Source organism: Barbus barbus (assembly GCF_936440315.1).
Source record: "Barbus barbus genome assembly, chromosome: 8".
Taxonomy (NCBI): domain Eukaryota; kingdom Metazoa; phylum Chordata; class Actinopteri; order Cypriniformes; family Cyprinidae; genus Barbus; species Barbus barbus.
In genome coordinates, this window is record NC_136736.1 from 26,261,968 (window position 1) to 26,284,325 (window position 22,358).

The following is a 22,358-nucleotide window of genomic DNA, read 5'->3' on the forward strand; positions in this document are numbered from 1 at the left end:
TTTGAATTCTAATTAGCATGACAATTTGTACAAAACAGTAATACTCGCTCAAAAGTCAGAAAATTCCTGTTTATTTTTACATATGTGTCAATCTGAGGCGTTGCTATGGGTTGCGTGAGTTTTCGGAAACCATAGGCTCTCGAGCCAATATATGGTTCTTTCAGTGAGTGCATATGGGCCTAATATTGTGAAATATTATTACAATTTAAAAGAATGTTTTTCTGTTTTAATATACATTTATACTGTTTTAATAAAATATCATTTATTTCTGTGATTCAAAGCTGAATTTTCAGCATCATTACTCCATTCTTCAATGCATAGTCCTTCAGAAATCATTCTAATATGCTGATTTATTATCAAATAAACAGTTGTCCTGCTTTTTTTTATTATTGGAACCTGTGATACTTTTTTGGGGTTCATTGATAAATAAGAAGTTTAATAGAACAGCATTTATTCAAAGTAGAGATGTTTTCTAACAATATCAATCTTTGCTGTTTCTATCAATTTAACAAATCCTTGCTGAATAAAAACTAATTTCTTTAAAAAATAATAAAATAAAATACTGACCTCAAGCTTTTGAACGGTAGTGTATATTGTTGCAAAATGTATATTTTAAATAAATGCTGTTCTAATTTTAACTTTTTATTCATCGAAGAATCCTGAAGTATCACAGGTTTTCAACATTGTTAATAATTCAACATTGCATAAAATGCAAAGTAAATTAAGTCAATTAGTAAAGTATATTAAAATTTGATTTGATCAAATAATTGCAGGCTTGATGACTAAGTGACTTCTTGCAAAAATATAAAATAGTAATGTATCTATCTAATCTTTTGACCTATACCCCGCCTCATATTGCCCATTTTTTTTATTTCAGCCCCTGCCCTTGAGGAACTCTCTGCACGTCCCTGACACACTCAATGCACAAACACACACACACAATCCTGGCCTCAGGATTAAATTTAGAGCCCTATCAGATTAACCGAAGACTCATACACTCAGAAACAGCAACAGAAAGAAAGTTTCAAGTTACACCTCAACAACCCCTTATGTTCCAAAAATAAAACTGGGGCTTGAGCGAATGAATGCCAAGCAGTGGGGGAAACTTTGGCCCTTGGAGCATGCACATACAAGTGACAGGTGTCTGTCATTGTAATTCAGGGCAAACTCACTTCAAAGTGAGTATGAGAAACACCATCTCATTTCTGCCCCTGGTGGCCAGCATATAGATGTCATCAATCTATACTGGAAAAAATACATTCTGTAGGCTTTGCTTCTCATGACGTATCATTTAACACACAATGTTCTTGTTGACTTTAAAACGTGGGCTTGGTTGTATGTGTGATTTAAGCTGTCTGGTGTTTCTTTCCCTCTGGTTAGTGTTGGAGATGCTTGGAAAAGAATTATGGGATTTCACCATAATAACTGCAGAATCCCTCATAACCTACTGGGTGAGAACAGATTTGCTTGTTCAGATCAGTTATCATTTCAAGAGCCTTAGTGGTGTTGAGGTGCAATTGGTTGTTGGCAAACCACAATGTCAGTCATTCCACTTCCCTACTGTGAAGACTTGCATCTCAATTTATATTGCGACCAGTCAGAGTGGTAACCAGTGGGTATGTTCGGAATGGTACATCACCATACTGCTACTACTGTAGTGTTTCCTGCAGTGCTCTGCAGCGCTGCATAACTAAACTGGGGATTCCCCCACAGTTCTCTAGTAAACACTTGTACTATGAATCATATAATGATCGTATGCATGCATGAAGCAACAAGTAACTGATATTTTTAGCATCTGATTAATTTACTGTTTGATCAGGACATTTGTACTCAAAACTAGATTGAAAATGTTTTATGTCTTTTGTTCACCAAGGTTGCATTTATTTGATCACAAATACAGTAGAAATAGTAATACTGTGAAATATTTTTTGCAATTTAAAAGTTTATAATATATACTTATATATATATAAGATTTTTTATATTATACTCATATGGCAAAACTGATTTTTAGCAGCCATTACTGCAGTTTTCAGTGTGTCAGGATCCTTCTGAAGTCTTTTTAATCAGAAGCGACAGAATAAACATTTACAATATTGCAAAATATTTCAATTTAAAATAAATGTTTTTAAACATTCCATTCATCAAAGAATCCAGAAAAAAAAATTATCATGGTTTCCACAAAAACGTTTAAGCAGAAAAAAACTGATAATATATTCATAATTGAAAACCAAATCAGAATAAAATGATTTCTGAAGGATCATGTGACACTGAAGACTACATTAATGGCTGCACACAGAAATAACGCATTTGAAAATGTATTCAATATAGAAAAGTTATTTTGTAACATTTCACAAGATTACTATTTTTTTGTAGTTTTAATATATAAAAAATGCAGCCTTACAGCAGACTTCAGACTTCTTTTAAAAACATTAACATGCTAATTTTTCCACATTTTTGACAGCTAGTGTGTGTGTGTACACTTTCTATATATGTATGCAATTTAAATTCATTTATTATTTAGTCCAGACAATAAAAGTCAATATGGTCCAGTATTTTTCAGATCCCACTGACTTTCATTGTACTGGCAAAAACAGCCAAAACATTCCTTAAAATATATTCCGTGTTCCATAGAAAAACAAACAGTTTTGGAATGACATGAGGGTGAGCGAATGATGACAGAACTATCCCTTTACGCACACGGTAGTCATCGGGCAGTACTGCAATCTCCATACCACACGTCCTTGGGTGAGTATTATGCAATTTAGTACCGTAAAAACAAAAACAAATGAACAACCTGACACTTTTTGAATCTATTACAGTGTTTAGTGATCCATTCCAAAAGCAACAGATACACTGGCCCTTTAGGAGTTAGACAGCACCAATAAAGTTCAAATCTGCTAGAGAGCATGCACTCAAAACCAGAACAGCTGGTAGCCATTTGGCAAAGGCTGGTAACTTCCAAAATGTAAAACAATCCATTGAAACGGTTGAGAAAACAGACACCAATTCTCACCTTTTTTTTTTCTACAGACAAAACCGACAAAGATAACAGTGATCTAACACGCTAGTTTCTGTTCGTGTTCAATGTAAGCAAAGTGGCACAGGTGACAGGCAAACTAACTAACTTATGTAATAGATAGAAATGATGAAATTCAACATGGTTAGTCTTAATCAGGTCATCTGATTCAAACACACTGGAAGACAACTGGATACAAGAGGAAAATAACACTGAAAACAAAAGTGGAAAAGTTAGGCGTGACCTTCACAATTTGACCTTTAGATTTGGCAGTTTCCATTTCGGCACTTGCACAAGGTATGCTTCAATATTCTTCCCTGATTGAGGAATTGCTCACAGTAGATACTAGTTAATGGCTTTGCAAGAATTACTGGGTTTTGGCTTTTATTTCTTCCAAAGCAACAGTTTCTAATGCAGACCAAACATGGCCTGACTACTTAAAAATAGTGATATACAAAACAAGTTTCATAGTAACTTTCCCTCAATCATGGAAGAAATATTTAGAAATATTAACATAACCATTGAATGTAATACAATATTGTTATATAAAATAACCAATATAACATTTAGACTCATATATTAATATTAGCCATGGTAGAAACGGATAAATTAAAAGAACCAAAACCACTGAAGAACTACTTCTGCCGTTCCTATATAAATCCCAAACAGTAACAAAATGCAGTCCATAATGATTAAAAGCGAATTCCAGAGCGTGCCATTTCACAAGTGTCTCTCTGATCAGACAATGCATACAGAGTTGTGTGGGGCAGGAAAAGTACAAAACAAACTAAGATGCACAAAAAGAGCAGAACTGAGATGATATTTTGCTTTGTGAATTATACTGAAAAAAGGTATAAACAAACAATCATGCCCTTTTCACAAAAGGATATCATTTGTAGTGTAATATTTCACCAACAGATCCTGTTATTAAGCAGTAGTGGTTTAAGGCCTCATTTTTAGTTTGCTTTAGACTACAGCTATTACAGAAGTGAACATTTGGTACTAATCATTTGATTTAAAAAAAGTTGCATGTGACATCAATTTAAAGGGGCACATTTTAATGTAGCAGTGATGCTAACGAAGGCTGTGCCACTTCTGCAGTTTCATAAGTCAAAATATATGAAAGGCAGGATAAGATTCCATTTCCTGTAATCTACAAACCAAACATCTTCACGCAGCATGTGCGATAACAAGTGCTTTTTCCGGTTTTTCCATTCAGCTTGACACAGATAAGCTAGTTGACTACGAGCAGGGATGGGTCCCAAAACAAGCTAGTCAGAGAGGTTGACTAAATTATCTAGATTTTTAGTATAACCATACACATTCATACATCCATTTGAGTATCCCAGTACAAGTGATGCCATGTTTAGTTAAAAACTTGTTAACTAACTATAAAACTGATTAGTCAACGAGCTGGTCAGGCAACCCGTTAAGGGCCAGATTTACTAGGTTAAATTAGAGCGAGACCACAATACCATAAAAGCGCTGACAGGAGTGGAAAGTTTTGTGGGAGATCTACTGACAATGTGCAAATTAACATATACAAACACAGCCACATCATTTCCAATGATCAACGCAATCTACCACAAGTAAACTATCAATCGCAAAACAGGTTAAGACGTGCTTTTTTGGGTGTTAAATAATGGTTAACTGACTACCACAAACCTAAAATACTCATTAATTTTGTGTCTTAAAGGGAAATGCTTACAAATGCATAAAATAACAGTGTCCATGCCTTATTAATTTTTCACTGTCTTGAGTAAATCGTGACAGTAGTTTTTTAACACCAAAAGAGAGTTTGTAAATCTGCCCCTAAATTGGTTGATTCTGAAAAGAAGTCATTTTGGACATCCCTATCTAGAAACACTGAGAGAATACAAACTTTCATTCATTCAAGCTACTTGTAACACAACTGTTCTTACAGAATCCCCACAATTCCTTCTCTATATGGTTTAACCACATGACAACAAAGCAGCAGCTTTTCTACATGCTGATTTTAGTCTGATACTAACAGTAATTGTGACACTGAAAGCGTGAACGATATGCAAACGAGACCTGTGCGGTCCTTCCCTACCACAGGATTTGAGTCAACCAATTAATTAGAAATCGCTGACCCATTAAAAGGATTTTTGTGCGTTTATGTTCAAATGTAAGCCATTTGGTGTGGGATTTTTTATAGGTTACCATTATGTTGGCAGCTTGAACATCTATACCAATGAAAAAGGGCCAGATCAATGGCTACGTTTATGTGAGGCCAACACATAAGGCCAACCGGCAAAGTCAGTTAAAGCTTTAGTGTTAAAGACTTCATATGGGAAAAAAAAAAAAAAAGCAGAAGAGCCACCTTCTCCCAAATACACAAAAATGGCATCAATATTACATCTCGGTTTAGTGGAGAAAGAAGAAAAAAAAAAAAAGAATGGCAAAAAGACCAATATACATGACATAAAATATTATAACAAAACAGAAAGGGTCTGGTGAAACTCCAGATGACTTAAGGCATTTGCCAAGATGAGTAAAGGCAGCTAAAAGTTCAGGCTTTTAAAATGCATGAACCTTTTCCTTCTGAGCCCAAACGCTCACAAGAAATATACAAAACTATTTGGTAACAAAAGTTTACTATATGTTATAAAACTGAAAAAGGTGAAAAATGTACCTTAGCTAAAGCTTATAAAATTATATATCAATAAAAATAATAATAATAATAATAATATTCCTTGGTCCGTAAAAACTATATTACTATGATAACTTTTCTTCCAAGCCTGGCGAAACAGTGCATTAAGCCCTTTAGTAGAAAACAACATCACTCAAAGCCACTTCCAGCTTGCACTTAGAAAAGGTTTTGTTTTGAAAAGAAAGTGTTTTTCGTTGTTGTTTTTGGATTGTTTTTATGTAAGGCTAATGCATTGATCCTGTGGCATCTTGATCCACGGCACACTTCTTTTGCCACTTCCTCCGACGCGAGGAAACAGACTGAAAAAGAACCGCAACAAAGAGAGATAGAGAGAGAGTAGAAAAGAGACATCTTCATTTGCTCTGTCCAGTCTTTGTGTGAAGTCTTGTCTCTCTTTTCTTCTCTCTCTGTGGCACCATTATCCGTTTTTGTGATCCCATGAATCTATGCAGGAGAGTCTACGAGTGGACGAAACGCCAACTCTCACAAAGGCTCACATACTCACACATGCAAACATACACTGACATTCCCAGGTTAGGAGACAGACATAGCCGAGGAAGAGGAAGATGAAGACACGCTCCCTGTTGCTGCGTATCCTGCCTGGCTGTCGACGGCTGACTGCATCAGTAGGCTGGAGGATGAAGATGGCGAGGTGGAGGAGTTGCTGTTGGCCCGCAGTATGGCTCCCGCGGCGCTGCAATGAGGACGTGGTCCCGGCTCCGGCGTGTAGGTAAAAGTCAAAGCTGTGGAGTAGATGACGCCATCATTACGGACCAAAGTCACAGGAACCTGCACTGGCTGCCGAACCCAACGCCACCCCTCACGGAACGCAGAGATGTCGGGAACCACGCAGAGCACACTTTCGCCACACCTGCCAGAAACAGAACGTGTAAGTATGAATTGCTGACAATCATATAATGAATATTCTCAATATATTTGTAATGACTATGCTCACAGGATAGAGATTAAGATTTCGCAGGGTATCTGCAAAGTAGTGTTGTCAAGTACCGACTTCTTTTGAGCGAGTGAACACTATGGCCAATCAGTGCTGTTTAAGAATCCGCTCAACAGCGCTCAAATGTTAGCGGGAAATGGAGGTTTTTAAAATTGCAGTACCGACTGGTACAGATGTCGGTACTTTTGACAACACTACTGCAAAATTAAGACTTTAAGACCTTTATAAACAGAGTTATCTCTAATAAAAGATAAATTCTGCATGTTAGATTCTTTAAATTCATTAAAAAGGTTGCAGTATACATTCAATAAAGATTTTAATCAGAGAAACAAGGTAATTGTAAATTTAAAATAATGTTGACATGTTTTTTATTTTTTTTTATTTTAGATAGATAAGATATTGATATGTAGATATAGATATATGTGTATCAGTTCCAATGTACAATGATGTTTAAAGAAAGCCAATAAACATGTATTAGTAAAATCCATTCAATGTATGTGTTAAATAATGTTCTTAGTCTTTCCTTCATGTGATAGGGCATGAAGACAACCTACAAGAGTTTGAATTAAATGACAGAGACAGTTTATTGTGCAACCAAAATACAAATAATAATTTAAAAAAAAAAGTGTATGCATAATGCACCGACATGTACAAGGATGCTTATTTTGAAATGTGAAGATTATGTGCATAATGCACAAATTTTAATTATGAACACGCCCAATTTTTATATATGAACAAGCCCAACATGCACCAGGACCATTTATATTAAATTGTGCATGATTCACTACTGCCATGTGCTGTTCTATTTGCTGAACTGTACAGCACTGTAATTGGTGTGGTGGTTTTACCTGTACATTGTGTCTGCCTCTACATCTCCAAACCAGACTCTTAGGTTAGGCGTGAAGTTCTGTCCTGTGAGCTCCAGCATGGCAACATCACCTCCTCCATTCAGCTACAACATAAAGTGTTCAAGGTAACCTTCTTACAAATACAATGACGAATTGTCCATGCTCTTTTATTATAAAACAGTTTGATGTAATATGTAGTCATGCATTACCTGTAAACTTTCAACAACAGGCACAGGTGTGACAGGTGAGGGTACAGGGCCCATCCCCTCATAGAAAGTGTACTCTGCTTTGTCTGTGCTGATGATTGTCCATGACGCCCCATCATTGATCATTTCTTTGTTTGTTTCTTTGGGACAGGGTGTGGCCTGAGAGTAGAAGGAAAATATTTCAATCATTTAACATTTAAAGGCTACAGAGCCTCAAAATCATTAAGAATAAATTTAGAAAACAGGAATTGCAATTCTAACAGATATATCATGTTTTCATCAATTATAGGGCATTATTTCAAATCTATGCAGCAAAAGCACATTTCTAGAAGTTCCAGCAGACTGACCTGGAACTGAATTATCCTCTCTTGAGACAGGCAGAGGTACATCCTCTCTGTATCTTTAAGGTAGAAGGCACATTTATGTAGCTGGGACACAGGATCATCGGCATCCATTAGCGCTGTCTGCTTGTCCACTTTACGAATGACCTACACACAAACACACGACCTTTCACCTCCAACAAATCCTTGCTATTTACATTGTTACACAAACATACTTGAGTCACAACTATATATCACTCCTCAATTGAACAGGACACAATTTCTTAGCCCAACCCTTTTAATCATGTACAATCAAGTGGATAATAGCTTACCAGTCGGGGTAGAGCCATGCCTGTCACAGAACACACCAGCTTCACCGTCTGACCATAATGGATGTAACCATCTCTGACTGTAAACTCTTCACCCTCTGACTCCTCATCATCCACTGTAATTCAGAATTACACATTATTACCAATTCATAGTTGAACAGGAAAAACTGCAGATTTTAAAAATGAAAACACTGATATGTAATTTCTACAAAACTCTTTCAATAAATGTAATGAACTCTACTTTTAATATAGTATATTTGTGGTGAATAACTCACACAGATGAATATAGAAGGCTCCCCACTGTTGTGAACTAGCATGGAAGTTTCCCCCTTCCACATGAAGGTACCGCGTACTGACAGTCTGGGACCGTAAGCGGTTAAAAAGAGCCACCTTCGTCCCAGAAGCTATGCACACTATAAGAGATATTGAAAAAGAGCTGCATGAAAATTCTGGACAAATTAAGACTCATTTAGTGACTCAAACAAGAAATTATTTTGACTCACAGTCTGCATTCTTCAGCGACTGTTTCTTTTTGGAAGGTTTGGAGATGACCTTGATTCGTTTGCTGAGGAAGACACCGATATCCGCGCTATTCCCGTAGAACATTTTCACTGACAGCATGAAGTGTTTCCGTTTGTCCGAGTCAGAAATGTATAACGTTTTTGCTGTGCAAAAATTCTGCAGAAGCAAAGCACAAAGGTTGTGATGCCAGAACAAGGATCTTCTTGAAGTTATTTTAGAAAGGCAGTTACAATACATGTTTTGCCATACTAAAACCCATAAAGCACCTTGCCCTCCAAGTTGAGCTGCTGCATTTCTTGTTCACTGTTTCCAATGCCGATAAAGGCACAAGGCTGAGACTCCTGCTCCGAGCAGCCCTCTCTCTCCATCTGCTCCTTCTTTTTCTTCCAGCCACAACCCATCAGATACACACATGGTGGAGGACAGAAGAATCTAACAGAGTCAAAGAAGAGTATTTGAAGTGAATAAAGAAAAATTCACTTTGATGCTTGTATGAGGAATCTGATTTTACAAAGTGTGCTCAACTGGACTTTACCAAAGCTTGATTCATAGTCAACATGAAACATATTTGACTTCCAAATGTGTCAAATATACAAGTAAAACAGGATATTCCACAAGCAAAATAGCAGTGCGAGACTTGACTGAACTGCAAACAGTCATATTTATGACCACATTAACATCTTTATTGGGGTCACTTAAATGTGAAAGATCCTCATTTTGCAGTAATCTGAAATGCATGTAATGAATGCATTTCGGAAAACAGCAAAGGACATAAATGATCAACATGCATATATTGATGAATTCAGAGGTCGAAACTTTCAGATGAAATGCAATCACAGATGTAAACAATGCGTCTCAGCTGAGCATTTATGCTCGATTACTCAAGACAGATGTTAAAAACAGGTGTAAACAGTGACGATTTGCGAAGACTAGGACTAAAAAATTTTCCTTACTGATTAAGCATCCACTATAAGACCAAAAATCTATATTAACCTTAAAAGGCTCACTTGTGATTTCTAGTTGATTGACTTTACTGTATGCAACACACATAAGCAGTTAATCATACATTTGTTTACAGCTAAAATTCATCACTCACCTTTTTTCATTGCCGTACGATTTCTGTGCGACTTTTGCATGCAGTATGAGTACTGTCTGATCTCCTCTCTCCTTCAAGTAGTTGCGCATTGCCTCCCTGCAAAACCACAAAATGTAAAGTTTATTTAAGCTGTTGTTTCCTAATATATGTTTAACAAATATTGCACATGAACTTTACAGTGAATTTACCTTGTTAAACGCTTCGGCTGAGGGAGCTCCCCAAATTTCCTACAAAACAAGGCAAAGTCAAGACCAAATTCAAACATCACTTTGATCCACACTGCAAATTAATTAAAACAAAACTGTCACAGCCTAGTTATCTGTGTACCAAGACAGACAGCATTTTTGAGCAGGATAAACAAGTTCAAGCGTGCATGAGATGCCCCTATATGTTTATTTAGACAGATCACTGGATTTTGAGATACAAGTCAAATAAGCCTAAAAGTTGAAATAGATATGAGCATTTTACATAGATATGACGGGACGTTACAAATACACAATTTTTAAGTTAAAAGTAGTTTAACTGAGAAGTCTGACATGAAACAAAGAGAACGTTTTAAGTTCTCTAGAAAGCTCCCAGTTTCTGTTATGAACCCACTAGACCAGCTAACTTGGCTGGCTAGCATCTGCTAACCTGCCCCCTCTCTCTCTCTCTCTCTCTCTCTCTCTCTCTCGTACACCAACCCACAAGTTGGCTCAAATATTATACAAGTATTTCTAAAGATTAAAGTATGTTAAAGATTCAAAACACGGCGTTAATACAACCGTACTGTGCTTACAGTTAAAGACTTGCTCTCCACAGCATACAGTGTTTATGGAAAACTGCTGAAAATCTCTCAGCTAACTAAAAGCTAAGCGGCTAACGTTAACTGAATAAAAGAGCCCATCGTTGAAAACCACCCAAAAGTGCACCGAAACGGGCCAGCAGCGCAGAGACACGCGGCCGTGGGTGTAAAGACGTAAACCAAAGCAAATTATCTTGACTAAACAGACAAAACTTATTTTAGCTGTGACTTTTCCATGCCCCGTCCGTTGATAATTTCGCTGCTTACCCTGTCACAACAGGCGCCATCTTCACCAACTCTCTAATAACGCCAACAATCGCGAGATTTCCCCCGCTCCGCACCACGCTTCAACAGACGAGGGGGAGGGGCAGTGTGAGAAATAATACACAGGCGTGGGAAAGTTCTGAAGTCACGCGAGAATTCACGGTCGCTTATTATGGGAGCGGATGAGAGCGGGTCCCTTATTATCGCGAGAGTACGTTGCTGACGACTGCCAGCCAAACGCGTGTGAAAGTTCTCACGATGGGAAAAGAGACCGCACCTTTTCAGCGCCGGCCGTGAGAAAAAGATTTCTAGAAGGAGGGAAACCCGGGGACTAGGCCACCTACTCCAGGAAATAGTGAAGCAGTTAAAAAGGATGTTATTAAAAGTCTTTAAAAGTTAAGAGTATAATAGTTTGTGTTCACTTCTTTCAATTGCATGCATTCCAAGTAATTTTGAAATTATAAACCTACACATTATGTGTAGTCTAATTCATGCGATAGATCTGCGATAACAACTAATCTGATAATCATTAAAGCGAGATTATAAAATTGTTGCACAACAGTCAGTTAGTTCCAATAATTTATATTTAGACTCATATTTAATCATTAGTGATCTTTTATTATTCAGGAAAGCACAAATGACACAGCAGGGCTCATTTAGTGCTTGGTAATCTCAATTGCTGATAGACACCACAGGATAACATGTTCAACCATAAAGATATGGCCAAAAAGGGCAAAGCTGTTCCCCCTCATCTTCATCCTGCTCTGGGTCTGCTTTATTCCAGTTATTATCAATTAATTGATAACTTTAACAACCTCCTTCACCCGCAGCCATTTCATTCCTTTCTGAAGAAGGCCCTTAAAATAGTGGCATGTCATAAACAGGTTGATAGAGGATGAAACAGATGTAGAGACAAAGCTTGATTTAATTGCCTCAAACCTACCCACTGACCATAAAGTTTCTAATACATCATGAGTTTTTCTGATAACATGCAAGAACATGGGGAATGTGACCGATAATCATGCCCTAAGAAGAATCATTAACTATAATAGAGGAAGTGAGATAATGGAGGGGAATGGAACATTGCACAAATCAGTAAAAGAGGGGTGACAAGGATACTGTGACTTGCGAAATTAAAAAATGATGACTTTGAATCAGTAAATGCTCTGACAGAGCTCATTCAGTGAACTTAAGTCTTTTTGAACGATTCATAAAAGGAATTCATAAGGCTCCAATTTATTTGTGAATCAGCCTAGTTTTTGACTCACTAGGGTAAGAGTTATGGTAATTTCTTCCACAAAAAAATGTAACTGACTTTTTAGCACACAATTCTTGAGATAAAATTCTGATTTCAACTCACAATTCTGAGAAGAAAAGTCTGAAGTGTAATATATAAACTTGTTATTGTGTTCAGGAAAGACTTTTTCTCATTCATAATTCATTTGATTCATAATCTTTCACATATTCATCCTTTTGTAATCTATACAAGATAAGAACTACATTTCATAAAGCAATCTGAATTGAAATCCTAGGAGGGATGAATAGAGTTAGGCTACTTTAGTTTTGGACTACATTAATAATAGCATTCACACATAAAATATAAATGGCAACAAAAATCTGATTTATGGCCTTCTGGCCTTCAGGTCATCTGCATTGTTGGGTCTGGTGTCTCTCATCTTCCTCTTGACAATACCCCATAGATTCTCTATGGGGTTCAGGTCAGACGAGTTTGCTGGCCAATCAAGCACAGTAACACCATGGTCATTGAACCACAAGTGTTTGAATCGGTTTTGCTTGACAGTATTCTCAAGCTTGCGGTCATCCCTGTTGCTTGTGCACCTTTTCCTACCCAAATTCTTCCTTCCAGTCAACTTTGCATTTAATATGCTTTGATACAGCATTCTGTAAACAGCCACACCTTTCAGTAATGACCCTCTGTGACTTACCCTCTTTGTGGAGGGCGTCAATATTCATCTTCTGGATCATTGCCAAGTCAGCAGTGTCCCCCATTATTGTGGTTTCAAAGAACAAGTGATACCCAGAATTTATACTGTAGGGATGGTCATTAATTGAAACTCAAATGTAAATATTCTAATATTTTCAGATACTGATTTTTTACTTTCATTAGCTGTAAGCTGTAATTATCAAAATTAAAACAAAACAACTTTTGAAATGTTTTACTTTATTTCTTTTATATTAGACTTTGTGTGTTAGCTTGCATTTAATTGCACATAGAGGAATTCAAAATAAATGTATGCTTTTCATGTTGACACAAATAAAAGAACAATCAGAAAATCTCATAATATGTAACATAAGATTGTGTATTTAACAATAACATTGACAATATCCTGTACAAAATTGCATCTTTGTATAAAAATTTCAATATAAGAAGCAACATAAATGTAAGACTTTAAAAATAAACATTAAAATTAAATATTGGTTTCCTCTTTATTCTTGCTCCAAAGTCCACTGATATAACCTGTCAAATCCAGGTGTTAAAAATCAAAACCAGTTTGAGTTGGATATGTCCAGTAATATGTCCTATAATGCTCTGTTTATCTCTATAAAGAGGTTGCCTTGAGGATTTCACTGTCTGATGTTTTCTTGGCCTCCTTGATCTCAACAGTCATTGTTGGATTGTCATACATTTCAATTTCTTGATCTTTATTTTCATGTGTTCCTGTCTCTTCGTCTTCTTCCGTAACTTTGCAGCACTTGCAGCAACAGCAGCAGCGAGCGGACATTATGGTAACTACTCTATCCCATGGTTCAAGAGAGTGGGCCCATAGAGGAAGAAAGTCCCAAGAACAAAGAGCAGAAGGAAGCCACTGAGGTTTGTACTTCTGTAGAATGTTAACAATGATAACGAAGATCAGAACGGCCACTATGGGAACAAGAACTCCCACAAGGACCTGCCAACCAGCCAAAGACAGGCCAAAGACCAGCAGAGGGAAAACGAAGAAGCAGAAGATGATGTAAAAGCCCGAAAACCAACGGTATTGAGCTGTTATTTGACCAAGAGCCTTTGCCAGTCGGATGGGGAGACGTGTGAAAGGGATTGGGTACCACAGCACAATCCCAGAGAGGTTGAAGAAGAGATGAACCAAGGCGATCTAATGGAGAGAAGAGTTACACCATTAGGTTATGGACTGGGTGTGTGAGTTTGATTGTGAACACATTTGAATATATTTGCATGTCATGCTAACCTGTAATGAATTTCCAAGCGTTTCTCCTGGACTAGCCATGGCGGCTAATATTGCAGTAGTAGTTGTTCCAATATTGGATCCCAGGGAAAGAGGATATGCCCTCTCAAGTTTTATAACACCAATACCTGAGACCAAAAAGAACACACAAAAGAACACTAGCTTTGTTAGTTTGTCGGAGCATTGTTGAATAGTTAAATAAATAAAATAAATAAAAAATATTATATATAAATATATTTAAATAAATAAATATATATATACAAAACTACCATAAACATTTCATAAAAGCAGTCCATAGGACATATGAAGCTGTTCTGCACTTGTCGGCATTCATGAGAGAAGTACAGTAGATAAATCAGGGTTATTAACTAAAACTAAAATCATTAAAAAATTGTTATTTTGAAATACGAACTTTAAGTACTATATTCATTAAAATTAAATAAACCTAAAACTATAATAAAAAAAATCTTAAAATTAAGATTAAACATTTATTTAAAATAAATTAGACATTATTTTTTTAATCGGACTCGAATTCAACAATTTGCAGTTTCACTTTTATTTTAAGTTGTCCTTCCAGTGTAATTATACATTTAAGTACCGAGTAATATTAATTAACTACATGTACTTACTATATGGTTAGGGTTAGGATTAGGGTTTGGTTTAGGGTTATTTGCATGTAATTATGCATAATCTGTTGTTATTATAACAGATTATACAAGTAACATTATACAAGTACATGTAACAAGGATGCCTTAAAGTAAAGTGTTACCAACTATTCTGTTGTTGCGTTCCACAGAAGAAATCAAGTCATATAGGTTTGTAAAAACATCAGGGTGAGTAAATAATGCCAAACTTTGGCAATAAAAGACAAAAACATAGATGGCTGTACTGACCAACAAGAGGAGTTATAGCCGAGGTAAAGACAGAACTGCTCTGGACAATAAAAGTCATTCCTGCGCCAACCACAATTGCAATGTATCCAGTCAGCCATGCAAATGGAAATGGAAAATCTGTGCATACAAAAAAACAAACAAAGATATATATATATATATATAAACTATATGTATACCTGCCAACACAAAATATAGTGTAGACTACACTGTGTAGTAAAATTTGACTCATTTTGCTTATTTTAACAACAAATCTGCACTCTGGTTCTAAAATATCTCAAGGATGCTGACCAGTGTTCATTATCTTGTTGATGACAACAGCAACCTGGCCCTTGAGCATCGAGTTGAGCAGTTTCACGATTAAAATGAGGCAAGTGCACAGGATGAGCAGAGAACAAGCCAGTAGAATCAGACCCACCGCCAGGTCAGAAAGATTTGTGTTCACAAAGATGTGAATGCCTAGAATAGAGAGAGACCACAGATAAGTAAGTGACAGTGTCTACTTGTTTTGTCTGTATTAGCATGATTTTTGCTGGATTATAAATATCATATAGGTGTAGTTTTTAACTCACATTTTTTAATGTTAATAACTTCTGTAACATTTTTCAATTCCCAGCAAGGGAAGTCGCTGCAGTTTGATACTGGCACATTCTGGACAGTCTAGAAAAAAACATATTGTCCGTTTACAGATATATCAAAAAATCACAGTAGTTTGGCATATGTGTGCAAAATATAATGGCTTTTTTTCCCACTTCCATCTGAAATCAGTTAGTATAATTACCGTGTTTGAGGCTGTCTGACACCAGACCTTGATTAGAGATTTGTTTTTGGCTTCAGGGTCTCCAATTGCAATGCCGCTTATCACAGATTCATCCAGCTTAAAAAAAAAAAAAAAAAAAGGATTAATTATTCATATTTAAATTTATAATATAGTTTAAGATTACTAATCTATCTTGCTCTTTGTGAACTGCAACCCTTGTAACTTTGTACTGTACAGAAGGGCAATATAAGTGTTTGTGTGGGGTAATTCACTAGCTCTTTCTGTCCTGTTATTAATGTTAGCTTCTTTCAACATACCGACAGAACTCACACCTATACACACACACACACACACACACACACACACACGCTCATACATACCTCAATGATAGAGTGGGTGAGTGGGTCAGTGATAACGTTCAGAAGGGCTGGTGCATTTTCTCCACTCTGGATATTAAATGATTTGACTATTAGGTCTGTGAGCTTCACCAGGTAACCTGTGGCGATTTCCAATGGCAAAAGCACCAGGACAGAAAGCCAGTTAAAGAAATCATGCACGGTGGCTCCCGCAAATGCCCTGGACACAGAAAAGAGTCATATCTCAATTAAATATCATCAATATCTTCAAAACTCTTCATAACTCATGTAATCTAAATGATGACAAAATGTTTCTTTATTGACCGAACTGTCCCTTTAAGTAAATTTCTCTCTGAAACATGAAATCTGTTTAGTCATGATACATTATGAGTTATTATACATTATTGTAAGTTAATATTGAAGCCTTACTGTACCTGCGGAACTTGTTCCTGTCACCAACTTGTGTCATGGCTACAACAGTATTTGTGACTGACGTGCCGATGTTAGTCCCCATAATAATAGGAACAGCAGTTGCGACCTCCAGCACTGTTGAGGAGTTCAAATTTATTAAAAGTGGAATTTACTACATCAACATTTGCTCTGACAATGATTTGATTATGATTTTGTACCAAATAATGACATCAAGTCTGCAATCCTGTTTCAGATCAGTTTGAATCAGTTCTATTCAAATATCTTGCTACAAAATAGGCTCCAGACACAATTGTAACAGAAAGGACCATTTGTGGTGAATCAGGTGGATTTTTAAACGGACAATCAGAAGTCAGATATGAAATACTGATAACAACTTTTAACTTTCTTACTATTAACTAGTTGCTTTTTAAGCATGCCCATTATAAACATATTGGCTGTTTATTAGTACTTATAAAGGACATATTCTACAAGACCATATTCTACATCCCTAATCCTAAACTTAACAACTACCTTTGTAACTATTAATACTTTAAGTTTACTGAGGCAAAAGTCGTAGTTAATGGTTTGTTAATAGCCAGAATTGGACCTTATAAAATAATGTGTGACCAAAACGCTCTTTTCATTTTTAGATTGATACATTATTGATTCATTCATGTTTACATTCCTAATCATCGCCAGGACTGATATCTGGTCATAAATCTTGATAATCGGTGTTGGTTTGATTTCATACTCACATCCAGAGGAGACCATGCTGACCACAATAGATGAGGAAGTACTGGAGCTCTGGACTAGGAGCGTTACCAGCATCCCGATTACCAGGCCTGCCAAAGGGTTTGATAGCACTGTATTCTCCTGGAAAATGTCCCCTGCAATTTTACCTGGAAAAAAACAAAACAAAAAAAACGTCTTTGTTATGCATAATGAATAACAATGAGATTGCACTTTTAAAAATCATCCAGTTAAACCCAAAAAGGGTTTGACTTTAGCCTGATGCCATAGGAGAATATTTCAAAGTCTACATAGAACTTTATTGCCTTTTTAGAAAGCCACCTATGTGTTAATTTAAAGGGGTAGTTTACCTAAAAATTTAAATTCTGTAAAAACAGATATTTTAAGTCGATGGTTACCAAACAGTTTTGGATCCCATTGACTTCCATTATATATATATATATATATATATTGTCCATACAGTGGCAGTCAGTGGTAACCAGAACTGTTTAGTTACCAGTATATCTTCTTTTATGTTCCACAGAAGTAAGTCATACAGGTCTGGAATTACATGAGGCTGAGTAAATGATGACAGAATGTTCATTTGTGGGTGGACTATCCTTTTAATGCACCAAGAAATTAATGCATTCTTTCAATCACTGAAAACTGTATTTTAGTGTGTTATTTAAGTGTTTATTTCGAAGTATACCTCCAACAAGCTGGAAAGCTGAGCTGAGGACGTCCAGTGAGCAAACAAACATGTAGAGCAAACCAAGCAGCAGAATCAGCATTGCTGCTGTGGTTACAACTCTCAAGATCTTCCCTTTAGTGTCCAGATCTAAACAATTAACAGACAGAAAGAGAGAAAATTAATAAGTAATAGTTAACTATTTATTTAATCTTGAAAGAAAGAAAGAAAGAAAGAAAGAAAGAAAGAAAGAAAGAAAGAAAGAAAGAAAGAAAGAAAGAAAGAAAGAAAGAAAGAAAGAAAGAAAGAATTGATAATTTAGAGGTCTTAAAAAGTTGTATCAAATATGATACAGTATAGGCTTTATAGGGTTAAAACCAAAATATGTTTTTAGTAAAGTTAGTTTTGGTAAGGTCCGCCAGCCTTACAAACAAACATTCAGCATACCTGCCCATTTAACTCCTGTGTCCTGCAATTCAGGCATGTCCCAGGGATCATCCTCAATTAGAGCCGATGTGGAAACAGCAGGGGCCATGGAGAGAAGCTTCTTTCTAGGAACTGAGAGAAGACATGAAAGAAAAGAGGGAAACTTCACTAAAACAAGTTTTATTTTGATGCACAATTTATACATATACAATTTATACTCAAATATTCACTTTACCTACCATCAAGTGTTTCTGTTGGCTTCCCCTCAGATTCATCCTCTTGCTTTGGTCGTGGTGCCATTACCTGTGAAATATAGATATCAGTTATGTTACTGTTTTATTGGTTCATTTTCAGTTTTATGGACTGAATAGATAGTAATGGTTTGTGGAATCTTCTCCACGGTACAAATGTAAAGCCATTTTTATACTCAGTGGTATACTCATTTTTATACTCAGTAGTCAGTGGTACTCAGGTTCTATAAACATAAAGTGATATTACTAATTACTATTATGAAAAAAATAACAAGATATGATACGAAAGATAAATATGTACCATTCATTAAGACCTCTGTAAAGTATTTCATTAATTCAGATTATTATGAATGATAAGAATTAGGAATTCATACTTTTAAATATTGTGTTTTTGTTTTTTGATATTTGTTTTTGGACATAATGCAAAGAGCATCACAATAATCAGAGCTTCCTCAATTGATTTAACTTACATGGTTTTGTATTGATTTCTGTCCTGTGCCAAATAATTTCCACACTGGCTTCTTTCCACACTAGCGTCAGCGCTGACAATGAACAGAATACGGCTGACATTGTGGCTCATCTTAGTTTTTGGCAATATATATAAAAATTAAATGAAGCTTATACAAGCTTTTAAAGAACAGTAAAACGGTTTGGTTGGAAAAATGAGAAGCGTTTGCTATTTTCATAGAAAGAATGAAATTATGATGACGATGCTGTTCCACAACAGGTTATTTTAGGATGAATTTTTAAGTCTGTAGACATAATCAATTATGAGATCTGTATGCTATAATTTAATGACAATTATAAAGATGATTTAATTTACTAAACTATTTTCATGCTTATTTTAAAATGTATATGTATGTGATGTTATGTGATTATACATTGCATTTAACTGCATTTGTAATCCTCACTGTTTTAAATATGTATGTTTGCTTTTTATGTATAAATTATATACTACTGGTATGAAAGTGTAGAAATAATAATTTAATTAATTAAAATCAAAATTGTCAATATTAAGATCATATTTTGTATTTTAACTAATTAATTTAATATTTCATCATTTTTAATATAGCATTTTCAGAGATAAAACACCCACCTGAGGTATAGTCTGGTTGTCTGTGTTGGCTTCTCAAATGCTGTCCAAAAACTTCTGAACACCTTCTGCCACACGTGTTTTGTTGAGCCCGCTTCACCTGCCTTTGCGTTCAATATGTGACTTCTCTATGGGCTGAACCATGTTCCCTCTCTAGGTTGTTCATTTCAGACCTCATCTGAAAAAACTATAGCCTGAACAGAAGCACTTTTCTTGAAGGAGACAATGTCCAGGTGATCTGTCTCAAATTCTGCTGTTGTTCAGAGTGGCTCAGTCCAACCTCTGCTCGGTCAGACACATTTATAGTCCCCCCCAGCAGATAATTTAGGATTCCCTTGTCCAGGGTTTACCACGTCAGTGATAACACTCGGAAAAGGGAGTGTGTCTGTGTGTGTGTGTGTGTGTGTGTGTGTTTGTGTGCCCATTCATGCACATGGTTCGAAGTGTCCTTGTGTGGCATCAGATAATGACTGTGTAAAGGTGTCTGGTTTTTAAAGTCTGTGATATGGAAGACTTAATGTGCAATTGTGTTTCATGATGTGTCCTGCATCACGTTTTATATGTGAGGTACACTTACAGATAAAAGTTACGAAAGCTGTCACTGGGGCAGTACCTTTCAAAAGGTACTAATATGTACTTTTAAAGTACTTCCACTAAGCATAGACTTTGATTTGTATATTAACTTAACATACTAAAATAACTAGATGTAAAACTGAAATAGAATTCTGAAAATTAGATATTAATAAAAAATGACAAAAGCACAGAACAAAATTGCTTAAACTTCAACTAAAATAAAAATCTACAAATAAAATCTAATGCTGGGCAATGATTAATCGCATCCAAAATAAACGTTTTTGTTTATATAATATGTGACCCTGGACCACAAAACAAGTCTTAAGTGTCAATTTTTCAAAATTGAGATTTATACATAATCATGAATTATGTAATTTTGTCACTTAGTAAAATTAAATAAAATTTTTACTAAGTGACAAAGTGATATAATTCGCCATATTTAGAGTGAAATAATTCAATGTACCTCTACCATAAAAGGATCTAGGAGAGGCCGTATCCCCAAAAAGCCCAGAATTCCCTCTTTAACCATTATTTAAAATTCTGGCATATATTTCAATAAATATAGATGCATAATGTCCTCAGCAGAGGACAAAAATGAACTGCTTGTTCTCAGGAGAGTATGTGTGAGTACAAAACTAGTGTGTGTGTGTGAACCCTGAATCTAGGGCACTGATCAATACATTAACATTCCTGTTGCCCTGCATCTGCACTGGATCACATGACAATCAGTTTCTGAATGAATTAAATCATTATTATGATGGTAGGGGAAACATCTATTCATCAATTTTCCAAACTGCTTGTGGTTGTGAGGAGGCTGGAGCCTATTCCAGCATCTTGTTTACGGGGAAAACCCTGAACGGATGACCCATACTCGGAATTCGTGCTCTGCATTTAACCCATCCAACATGCACACACACAGCAGTGAACACACACACACCGTGAACACACACCCGGAGCAGTGGGCAGCCATTTATGCTGCGGCGCCCGGGGAGCAGTTGGGGGTTCAGTGCCTTGCTCAAGGGCACCTCAGTCGTGGTATTGAGGGTGGAGAGAGCGCTGGACATTCACTCCCCCCACCTACAATCCCTGCCGGCCGGAGACTCGAACCCGCAACCTTTGGATTACAAGTCGGACTCTCTAATCATTAGGCCATTTAAAGCCCTTATTTAGTATGGTATATGACACATTCTTTTATGACAATTAGCTAATTATAAAGATTATATAGATAGATAGACAGATAGATTTTTTTTCAGAAAAATTTGATATTTTTTTTAATGTACCAATACTGTATCCACAGAAAACAGTGAATTAAAACAACTTTTATAAACCATTATAATTATAAACAAAACAATTATAAACCATTTAAATGAACACAAAGACAAAGACTTGAATAAAAATTCATTATATCATACAATATATTTACATATATACATATGTAAATGTCATAATGTTTAGTATATTTTTCTAATAATGTCTGTTATCCTGATAATGTAGTCAGCCTACATAGTACAAAAATGTGTGAATATAACAAAGATTATTGGATTATATGTTTTAAAAGAAAACAGTAGTCTTTCTGTTCTTGAAAATGTCACATTGTTACATTTGTTACTTGCCATTACTTTGTGATTAATTATGAAATTTACTAAAATTTTCCAGTCTACATACAACCAGACGAACCCTGTGACCTTAAAAGAGACTGAAGAGAAGCAATACAATTCTGATCGATTACTACACTGAATAAATGGTTTGCCCAGTTTAGACTAATGGAGCCACCAACTGTTTTCAGTCCAGTTATCTTCACTTCTAAAACCACCGGTTTTAAAACCACTGATAATGTACAGAATAGAGTACATAAACGTATCTAGCTTACTTGAAGTGACATATTTTGCCATAAGTAATCAATTATCTAAGACTGAACTGTAAAAACAGCATTAAGTGCTTTTTAAGAGCACTTACGTTAATCA

General features: G+C 35.9%; 2 protein-coding genes across 2 annotated transcripts; both read right to left on the minus strand.

Moving 5' to 3' along the window:
• Positions 1–5,895: 5,895 nt before the first annotated feature.
• On the minus strand, positions 5,896–11,052 carry LOC306874296 (recombining binding protein suppressor of hairless-like). The gene is made up of 11 exons (XM_079424261.1): positions 11,018–11,052; positions 10,155–10,193; positions 9,967–10,062; positions 9,137–9,302; positions 8,852–9,026; positions 8,624–8,761; positions 8,352–8,464; positions 8,047–8,187; positions 7,703–7,858; positions 7,494–7,597; positions 5,896–6,561 (listed from the first exon to the last, which is right to left on the minus strand). The coding sequence occupies exons 1-11, from the start codon at positions 11,035–11,037 to the stop codon at positions 6,225–6,227; spliced, it is 1,485 nt and encodes a 494-aa protein (XP_079280387.1). The 5' UTR covers positions 11,038–11,052; the 3' UTR covers positions 5,896–6,224.
• A 2,523-nt stretch (positions 11,053–13,575) lies between these two features.
• On the minus strand, positions 13,576–18,777 carry LOC306873529 (sodium-dependent phosphate transport protein 2B-like; the record flags this gene model as incomplete). Its single annotated transcript, XM_079422881.1, has 12 exons — positions 13,576–14,127; positions 14,221–14,345; positions 15,111–15,227; positions 15,399–15,566; positions 15,680–15,767; positions 15,889–15,984; positions 16,248–16,443; positions 16,658–16,769; positions 17,390–17,533; positions 18,073–18,201; positions 18,499–18,609; positions 18,717–18,777. The coding sequence occupies 12 exons, from the start codon at positions 18,775–18,777 to the stop codon at positions 13,576–13,578; spliced, it is 1,899 nt and encodes a 632-aa protein (XP_079279007.1).
• Positions 18,778–22,358: the final 3,581 nt, after the last annotated feature.